Raw genomic sequence first — 10,845 nt, forward strand, 5'->3', positions numbered from 1 at the left:
TCTGTGCCCACTAATCCATTTTCCCTAGGGTCATTTCTAACATTCCTACCTTTTAAACATTTGAACATCTTCAATCACTTCTTAAAAATAAAAATACCTCCCCCCACTGCCACCTCCAGCAGGAAATATTTCCTTTCTTTCTCTCCATTGTGGAATTTCCACTTACTTCTTTATCCCCAAAACACCCCCATGCACACACTCCAAATTACACTTCCCTAAGGCACAGGACAAGCAATATTCAGTCCTGGAACAGTGACAGGTTTAAAGTATAATATTTCACAGCCCATTAGGTCTAGAAAGAGAGGCTTTTTAGCATTTAGTGAGCTACAAATTCCCTTTCCAATAAGAGAGACCCTGCTCCTATTCTGGGTTATTCACTCATTCTCTCTGTATTTGCATGCGTGTATATATAGGTATACACCCAGCCTAATACATATCTCTTTATAAGCATCAGTCACTTTTTTTCAACAGTAAATTTATGAAAAAATATATTAGGCATTTTTTAAAGGTTTCTACAATTTATTGTTTATAATTTTCCTCTCTTTTCCAGTTCCGCATAGGTGGATTTGTTCTATGAGAGGAATTCAGTCAAGCAAAGGAAGAGATGAGAAATATTATCACACAATGCAGAAATAATTCAAGAGAGTTTTACGAAGCTTGATTTCTCTTCTATGCAAGTTATGTGGTACATAGAGAATTCATGGTGTTTTGGTCTAACATAAAGGTTTTATTTGCCTTTTCTTAGGATGAACTGCAGAAGTAACTTACGGCTTTCACATCCAATACCATCAAAAGCTCTTGCCAATAAAAATTACTACCAACCCTTCATGCTTTCTTCCTCTCTTAAATCTAAAATTTCCTCTTCTATAAAATAGTCCATAGTTATTACTACTGAAAAATGGCCAGATTTTTTGTTTTTTTTAATACAAATACGATTCATTAGAAAACACAGTTTTGTGGACAGTGAAATTAATGAAGCCTGATTTCTTGCAGATTTGTATCTCATAACCCGTTACTCCAGCATCTAAGAAGGCGACAACTTAAACTGTAGCTTTTCACTAGTTAGATCATCTACAACAGCTCTGTTCTCTGGTGTCTCGTAAGGGTGAATTTACGCACACTACTTCCTCCAAGTTCTCTTGCTGTCTGGCTTTCTTACCTAGGTGCCTAGATTTCAGGAAATCTGTAGGAACGGAATATCTGAGAAACTGGGCCCTCTCTGACTCCTTCAGATTTGGTTGAAATTGGCCAGTGAGTTAAAAAATCTGTCATTGTGGGAAACACTCATATGCATGTGGGTGCACGTGTGCACGCACACCCAGGCACACATAGTGTAATCACATAAACCCCATTTCCTTCGGACACCGGGCTAAAAATGACATAGCAACAGCAGATGTGAACACAGTTATGAAAAGCAGCTGCATGAGTTTTCCATGAAACAAACAAACATAAGGTCAACACGCATACAGGTTCCTTTAACAAAGCTGAACTGGCAAGCCTTTGAAATATTTACATAAATATTTTAAATATCCTCTTTCTGTGGGGCAGAGGATGTACATCTTGACTTCAGTTCACGTAAAGCATGTTTCCTATTTTCTCTGGGTGAAATTCTTACTCACTGAAGTCAATGGAAGCTTCATCTCTGACTTTTAAATCTACACTCAGGATTTCTTTCTCTGAATATACTGATATAATTTCTGCGGGTGTCCCCATTCTCTGGCTGCGCTTATATAAATAATACATTTTTATATCTTTTCCACGCTATATATGAATACGCTTGAGGAATCCCAAAATCTACCACTGACAAAGTATATGTGAAAACTTTCGTAACAATTAAATAGAACCCAGAGCCATTGGGAAACAAGTATCGTGACAAAACAGCCCTTTAGTATTAACTAGAGAGATGAGCTTTTCACTGCTGCTGACAACAGAAACCAGTTTGGGCTCTCTTAGACCAATTATGAGAGCCATTTAGCAAACACTTTGTTACCTCCAACTTCAAAAGCCATCTGGAAATTATACTGTGGCATGTGTTATACTGGTAACAGAAAAACAGAGGACTGTAACAGATCTTGAGGGGCAGCAGAATCCAGCCCCATCCTTCCCTCTTCCACTATGGAAGAGGCATTTAATCCACAGAAATCCACTGCATACCTACCTTTTATACCCCACATTTCTTCTCCCATCTGCTGCAGAAAGCTCAAGAAGAAACCAAACCTAGCACCCTAATTAACCCCAAAAGACATCTTGTATTATAAAATCTATTCCAAATAGTAGTTTATACATGGTTTGACATTATTAGTTTACAGTAGGTCACAGGAGCTACATTTCCTCCTCAGTACTCCTAAAGGAAAGCTTCTTGTACAGAACATACACCTTTTGAATGATTCAGCTAACTAGACCATTAGTTGCTGCTTTTATACCACTTCCAGAGGTAAAAAAGGGTTATCTTAACAGCTTCTACGGCAAACACAGAAGATTTAAAAAAATACAATTACATTTTTAAATACTCAGTTTTGCAATGTACTGACCATACTGTTAGACATTCATGAAAAACTCGTAACACCACAGAATGGTTTGAGTCGGAAGAGGCCTTTAAAGATCAACCTAGTCCAACCCTTTTTTTTTTTATATAAAGGTTTTTCTTTTCCTAAACTCTAATTTCACTGGGCTTTGTAGTAGGTTTAATGCAACTTCTCCTTTGAAATGAGGGACAGTTGCATACGAGATGAGAGTTTGGGCTGTTCTTTTTTAGCTATGTGGCTGATTTCTTGTAGAACTAAAACAAAATACCCCAACAGAAATACTGGAACTAGAAATAATAACATTTAAAAATATATGCAGCAGTCAAAATTTTAACAGCTACCTCACAAGCTGCTTTCTCAAATCTAGCAGTTAGTCTCTTTTGTTTTATGGAGTAAGACTCAAGTATAACTCGACCACTTCCACTAGGGCAATCTGGGTAAAAATTAAAAGAGATGAAGAGCTATGTGCATCCAATATTGAGGGTACTGGCAGTCATATACCCTCAGGCTATAAACTGAAACTAAAGACTACTAGAATGTAGAGTGAAGCACAGATACCTTACAATATTGTAACTTCTCAATGTTCAGAAAACAAATAGCATTAAATGTAGTATACACTTGGTGATTACCAGCCTAGATGCTAAACCGGGATTAGTTACCTAAACTGAAACATTTTCAGCTCACTCTGAAGTTTCTAAGCATTGCTTCGCTCTTTTGAGAAGAAAAATGGCCCATGTGCTTTTGCTGGTATAATTTCTATTTGGTAGAACAGAGAATAGTTTTCTGCGTTTGAATGAATGAATAAAGCAGTTGTTGAGACAAGGCCTCCTAAACTGAACGCAACTCTGTATATACCTGTGTGCATCCCTGTTTGAAACACCATTCTCAGTTTTACCAGTTTTTCCCATTCTGATCTTTCTCAAACGCTGGGGGCACAATGACGATTGGATGCTTATTAAGAATTTGCATAGTAAATGTTTCTTACAATATATGAGATTTAAAGCGTTTCGACACAGATATCCATGCAATAAATGCTTTTCCTGATAAAAGGCACGCCATCTCCGAGGTAAGCACTAACTGTTCCATTTACTTAGGAAGGGGAAGGAGTGGCAAGTTCAAATGAAGCCACAAAATGAAGATATGAAATGTAAACATCAAAATTAACTCCGTCTAGGATGACTCCACTAACATTTCAATTGCATTTTCAACAAAACACAGAACTCAAAATTAATGATGTCACCAAATTTGCAGAGACAGAAGTAGAGTGCCCAGATTAATTTTGAAGGCTTATTTGCTGCCAGTGCTTATCTGATACATCAGGAATATAATTAGAAGCCAGTAACCATGGAAGGGGGTTGATCTGGGAAGTTGGTCTCCAGTGTGCATGCTAGAGCTATATTATCAGTGCTCCCTGTTGAGAAAGATTACTAGTACCCAATCTTGTGTAGTGTTTGGGATTAGAATTGTGCTCTAATTACATCTTGTTAACATTTCTTTTTTGTAATATCAATTCTAATTTTGAAATCACATGCCTATCCTTTTACTTTGCTAGAGTAAATAGAACTTCTTTGTTTCTACAATCTTGTCTTAAAATAAGAATAAGCTTAACATGATCTGACAGTCATCAAGCACATTATTTCTTAGAAAGGTATTTGGCCCCTCGAAATGCGTAAATACTATCTGTCGGCTTTTGTAATCCCAGATGGGTCTTGAACTCTTCAGAATCAGTTTGTGGTTTCTGAGACTGCTGTTAGATCAACACAATCTCCACTGCAGCATACAAACCGACATACGATGGTATGTAACGGAGAACACAAAGCCAGATCACAATGCCAGGAGCATCCCATTAATTTTGCAAGATCTATCCCTCTGAAAAGTTTAGCAATACTTGCTACAATTTATCTGAAAGAAGAGGAAGAAATATTGCCTCCAATTGTTTTGGTTGGTTTCATTATTGTATACTTTTACATATAGAAAGTATTAAGAATTTTCATGCGATATATTTCTCTGCAGTAAAACTCACACACGAATGTTTTTATGCATCAAAATATTACTTCAGCCCCTCTCTAAAGAAGAAGTAATGACAGGCACTTTTTTCCAGTTTAAAAACTGGGAAAACTAAAACTGAATCCAAAACTAAAACAAACCCTAAAATGAAAGAAAAGTTCTCTTTCCTCAGTGAATCCTTAAAGTAAAGCAAATACAACTGATTTTTGTTTTGCATCTGCCTCAGGATCTGGCACATCCTGGATCAGCTTGCCAGTGCTTGGCTGCTTAGTTCACTGGAAAGAAAAAAGATTAATAATTTTTTGTTTTAAAATAATCTTTCTGGCTTCTGGCAAAGTCCTTCTCCCTCCTGGAAGCCTTCCCAATAGTTGCGGTTCCTGATGCCTTTTTCTATGGACAGCTCAGACATCTCTGGGCTAGCTTGCCTTCTGCAGTCCTCTAGATTTCTTTGCTGTGCTTCTTGGATCAAGTTCCCAAACCCTTACACTCAACAGCCTTCTCGCAGCTCCCGCCTTCCGCATGCTCTTCTGTTTTCTGAGCTGATTCTGGCACCAGTCTTTTCATAGTTCCTTTCCAGCAATGAGTCAATCTGTGGTGCAAGTCTCAGCACAGCAGCTGCCTTCATCTTCCTCTTATTTTAACTAGCAGTACTCTGCTTAGCATCTCACACAAGGCCAAGCTTTAAAATGAGTTGTAGAGGTCAGCAGCAGCTTTGTTCTCTTGTCTGGAATTCACGATTCCTCCAAGGCTCATTCATTCTCTCAAGTAGTGCTCCAACATGGCTAAATTCTCTTCACTTTTCCAGCAAGTTTTCAGTTGTAGGTGCCTACTTTGATGGGGCAGGCAAACCCACTCACTGAGAAAATGGTTGCAGTTTGACAAGAAAATACGGCATGACATACTTGAAAGATGGGAGCTTGCTTTAGATTTCATCTACTGAAAAAAAATCACTCATTTGCACGCATATGCTTTCTCTCTCTCTTTTAACCCCAAAAGTCAATGCAGCTATGGAACACTGATATGAATCTGACTTTGGATTCTAATAAGCACGATAAAATAGCCTAATCCTTGTCTCATTCTTCTGATTTGCATCTACTCAGCCATAAAGAAAGGTAAGGAAGCCAGGAACTCTTCTATGAAGCTTATGCTGCTAATGAGGATATGAAACCTGGAGGAAATATACCCTTAAGGGAGTCAGGAAAGGAAATTTATTTGCTGTAAAGACAAGATATCTGACATAAATCCTTCTCGTCACTCTTAGAGACAGACCTCTAAAGCAGAACCAAATTCTTAAAGGCAGCTCTTCCATAATTTAGAACAAAAAGCATTCATACTATCATTTTCCTGTGCCACCAAATATCTGTTAGCTTTGGGATTTAGTGATAGTCACAAAACCACTACTGAAGCCCTGAGATAACAAGGAACTCAGCACGCACCTAACTTCAAGAGTGCGAGGAGCCCATTCTTCTCAATGTGGAGCACAGGTTGCACTGGCACATGTAATCAGCTCAACTTGCTATTTTACGTTTTTAAATATTGAAGATACTAGTACCAGCACGAAGTTCTACATAAGTCTTTCTTTACAGATCCTTACACAGCCTGGTCCTTTTTTGTGCATTACAACAAAACAGATCATATCCTATCAATCTTACTTTCATGCATACCTTATTAAAATGCTGTAACTATTTTTAAATAAAATATGGTTTTAATTAATCAATCATTTCTGTAACCTGAATTGTCATATCATAGAAAGATGTGTATAGAAAGAGTTTAGGAGTTAAAGTGAAATCCAAAATAGGATTCTGGCATTTGAAGGTTATTTGTCATATGGAGATTCATGCCATATCAGCCATTTTATATAAGGCTACAAGGGAAACATCTGCAAGGTCTAACAGCTGATAAAGAGTAACCTGCCCTGTTACTAAAAAAAGCAGGACTGGATTTTATTCAAAGGCTGAAGATAAGACTTAATGAGCTGAGATTTCATAATGGAGAAATGATGAATAACACAGACCTAATATCTTCCACATACACAAAGCATTAAGAAAATATGTTAAAAAGAGAATCTTAAGTGGATTTTTCTTTCAGGTATTTGCAGCCCTGCATAAAATATGCATTTAACAATTTTAAATAACTCTCAACATCAACTTTTCCAGAGATGCTATTTCTAAATTAAGATCGTACAATTCCCTTCCCCTCTCCCACCCATGTTTTGGCAAGCATTACTAAAACACATTATTTTAACCAGGATAGAGCATGCAGGCTCAGAAAGGGCCTCAGGATATTAGCTTTGCTGGCCATTTTCACAGAGAAGAGGTAAAGCCGCATAAATTTTAACAGCACTCTTGCTGGTCATTTCAGAGAGAAGCAAAGCTAGTTGGTGGCATGGATGGAATTAGAAGTTAAAGGAGAGAAAAAAAAAAGAAAAAAGAAAAACCTTTTCACTGACAATAAACAACAAGCTTGACCTTTTGGAAGGGAGTACTCTTCCCTAATACTGTAGCTCAAATGAGCTGAAAAGGAGATCTTAACCCCACAGAACAATTCATAAAATGGCGAACCCTACGGCAGAAGGAAAGAGGAAGTCTAAATGACAATGGACGAAGGAATTAATCCCCACGACCGGAGGCAGTGTTTCACTTTTAGCTAAGTCTCAAACCAAATTCATTCGCATCTGCATACTGATTTAACTCCTTTGCCGCTCCGTTTAGCAAAGGCCTAGCTTTGCGATTCCACTGAAATGAAACGAAACCCATATATTGGTAAGTAACTCCCTGACACTTCATCTGGCTAAAGCTAGTACTATAGGTTGGGTTTGGTTTCTGAGGTATTAAGGCATGTGAGTTTCAAAATGAACAGAAGTCTCAGAGACAAATAGAACTTCCACTCCAGATCAAACCTGCCACATCGCAGCCCTTCACAGTATTTGTAGCCCTGTCACCAGTTTTCCTTTCAAAATATATCGCTGAATCCAAATTTTAATCTAAAACATTTTATTTGGCCAGGAACTGCTACTTCTCAACCAAACGCTAATTGTGCCAACATTTTTTTCTTGTCTCCGAGTTGTATTCTTGAAAAGATCATTAAATATGTTACAAGACTTGTCCTTCACAGCAGTGATAGCAGACTAGTAAGTAAAGAGGCTTTCATCATCTAACAACTCTTAGCTGCCAGCTTGCTTTACTGTATATTAGTGAATAAAATGGGGTAACCATGTGCTGTACAAGTATAATTGGCTGAAGCAGTCAATATGATTGGCTTCCACTCGTGTGGTTTTCATAGCCACACAAATCAGTACACATTTGCCTAATCGCTCGGTAGGTGTTAAATAACCGAATGTGTGCTTTAGGACTGGCATTTAAAAAACATTAAAACCATTTAAGGTCAATAACTGCTCCTAGGAATGCCAAAAGGGAAGCATGGTACCAAGATTTCTATATTGTAAAAAAAAAAAAAAAAAAAAAAGGGGAGGAAAAAAACCCACAAAAAATAAAAAAAACCAACCCTGTGCAAGCAAATGCATCTGGTGAAAAAATTACTCTGTAAAATGCATTGGAAAAGTAACTTTATTCTGTAACTACTTTCATAATTCAGCTCTTATGTTACCGTAATGCTCCCAGGTCTGTGTGGGACAAAGGGAAGTTTGCATCCAAAAAAGTGATACATGTGGTTTTAATTGCTTTTTGCAGGGAAGTCAGGGTCCAATGTAAAGAAAAGTTATTCCAAACTCCAGCTTGCAAACCAGGTTTTCATGTGAAAATTTCCAATAAAAAAACAGCAACAGATGTGGCTGAGGCTATTAACTTGCTTGGGACATTTTCAGTCTGTCCACTTCCAATCAACTGCCATCTACTTCTTCCTAATCAACACTGTTTTCACTTAGCATAGTCAAGACTTCCCTCACAAAACCTCTTCCCACAAAGAATCAGCAGTACATAAAGCATTGTCCAATACTTTTCCTTCCCTTCAGTTCTCATTTTTTAAAGTAATGTATGCCTGAATTTTTCCTTTTATCTTGAAATCATGGATTTGATATAGAGTATCATTTTTAAGTGAGGTAATGAAATATGGTATCAAACTTCTGCACAGCAATGTAGCAGTCTGTTCTAAAACTAACCAAAGCAAAATAACTCAACTTTGAACTTCTATAAAACATAACTAACATTCTCCGAATTTGATTCCTTGGTCTTGGCCACAGTAACTCAGGACATTAGGCACAGTAAGCCTCCATTGGATACAGAAACTGTATCCAATGACACAGTACAATTTTAATGCCCTCAGAATAAATGCTACCTTTTTCTTAAACAAATTAATCGAAGAATTTCTGTAACTGAGAAGTATCTGCAGTTACATAGTCTACAGTCCCAACTACCCGTGAATGTGTAATTCTGCAAGAGAACCATTCTTATGTGGGTGGAAAGCAGCAGAAGATGGACTATGCAAAGCTAAATGCTGGGGGCCAACCTAAAGGTTAACAGAGGATACGAGTAAGCTCCAAGCGAACACGAGGATATGAAATGCTCCGAAAAGCATTGAGGCCTTCCTTGTATGCATATTCTTACCATGACATACCACCACGCCGATCCTTGATTTGGCAAGAGAGAGCTTTTCAAATGAGAACACCTGACCATAGTGAACAGAACCCTTTAGTTCAATAACATTTTTTCTGGGATGAAAGCTTTTGGTAAAGAAGTCATCCCAATAGCTAATAAAAAAAGGGAGTTTCTAAATTTGAATAATGAACTGGGAGATTATTTATGTGAAAAGATAGCACAAAATGATTTGATGAGTTCTGCAGCCTAGGAAGCCGAATCAATGGGAGTACTATTTTTGAAGACAATCTGAGAACTGTTTTTTGCTGTCCTTCTTAAGTGAGTTTGCACCCTGTTCTCAGCAGCCTTAACATTCACTCTATTCTCTTAAGCCTTAACATAAAAAGAAAGAAAAGAAAGGAACAGACAAAATTCCTAAGGTTTTCAGTTATTTTTCACATTAATGTTTCTAATGATTCAATGGCCATTCACAACTCTTCTATAATTCAGTGACTTATAGTTGTGAATTCTACCCATGATGTCATCTTAACCTGAGAAAAAAGTCTATGTGTTGTTAATGACTACATTTCAGCTACTTATTTTTAGTTGATTTGAAAGTGCAAATAAAAGTAATCAAATTAATATGCTTTGGCACATGTTAACCCAGTGCCAAACATAGACTTCTTTCGGGTTGTTCAGGAAACATTCCTAGTAATTTTAACATACTTTGAAAAGGAAATTCCTGGATGTAACTGGGTGATATCTAGCTCTTTGGAGACTGCAGACACATGTATCCTCTTGAGCATTAATTTGGCTGGGAGGTTGGAAATATCAACAGTTTACGGAGTAAAGCCCAAGAAGAACAAGAAAAAAAATTCCTGTTTATAAGAACACTGCAGCCATCAAACATTTGTTAATGTTCTATAAAGGGCTCCCAAAGTTCATTAAAAATAATATAATCCTTTCTGCTCCCTTCTTGAGGAAAGGCATATTGCCTCTGTACATAACAACAAGGACGTACTGGACAGGGATTCTGATATCCACAAACTCTTTCATCAAGAACAGCAGCATTGCCTCCATCATGCGCTCAGACTGAGGTTGCAAGTTACTTGACCAATCAAATTTGCTTGACAAATGACACAATTAAAAAACTTTTGCAATACATCCCTGCTGTTACTTTCATTTTCTGTGCCTCTTTCTTGTTTCTCCTCTATGTCACTCATTCTCTGCAGCAACGTTCAAATCTCAATTCTTCACTGCTTTAGTACCTCCATTCTCCTAAACAGTAGCAGGAAAGTGTCACACACGAATGGATTTCAGATCTGACAATAAAATAGGTGTACGGGCAAGGGGCTTATACTTGTGCTTTACAGCCACCAAGGCAAACAATATAAAACTAACTACAGAAACAATGTTATGTCATGCAAGCTGTACTAACGCACCATGCCACCTGTGAGGTTGGTGGACTAAATATTTCCAGAGTTTATCTATAGGATTTCTTGGAGTAAACAGCAGCAGAAGACAGAGAAGACAGTTTTAGAGCAAGAAGCATTCCAGGATCTAACATCAGGGAAGAGAACCAGGCTCTCTTCCATCCATAGAAGTCTCTATTGCTGGCCAAGGAAAACATACAAACAAGAAATCTTGCTCCAATATCTGCCTACTACCTGCATATGTTTATTTTAAGTCAATTACACAACTCTATGCTTCTCATTTTATCTGACTACAGGCATTTTCTCTAATCAGAGATGAAAACAAGTAGCTGAGAAGAAGAAAAGAAT

At 37.6% G+C, this 10,845-nt stretch overlaps 1 protein-coding gene across 1 annotated transcript in view; it reads right to left on the minus strand.

Annotated features, from left to right (window-relative positions):
* The window catches only part of ROBO1 (roundabout, axon guidance receptor, homolog 1 (Drosophila)), a 156,014-nt gene extending 145,870 nt beyond the window's left edge, over positions 1–10,144 (minus strand). The window contains exons 1-2 of the mRNA XM_009883873.1: positions 10,086–10,144; positions 9,095–9,237 (exon numbers count right to left, since the gene is read on the minus strand). Coding sequence (XP_009882175.1) covers positions 9,095–9,237; positions 10,086–10,144 — 202 coding nt within the window. The remainder of the gene's footprint in view (positions 1–9,094; positions 9,238–10,085) is intronic.
* Positions 10,145–10,845: the final 701 nt, after the last annotated feature.

Source organism: Charadrius vociferus, unplaced genomic scaffold, assembly GCF_000708025.1.
Source record: "Charadrius vociferus isolate BGI_N301 unplaced genomic scaffold, ASM70802v2 scaffold414, whole genome shotgun sequence".
NCBI classification, from domain to species: Eukaryota; Metazoa; Chordata; class Aves; order Charadriiformes; family Charadriidae; genus Charadrius; species Charadrius vociferus.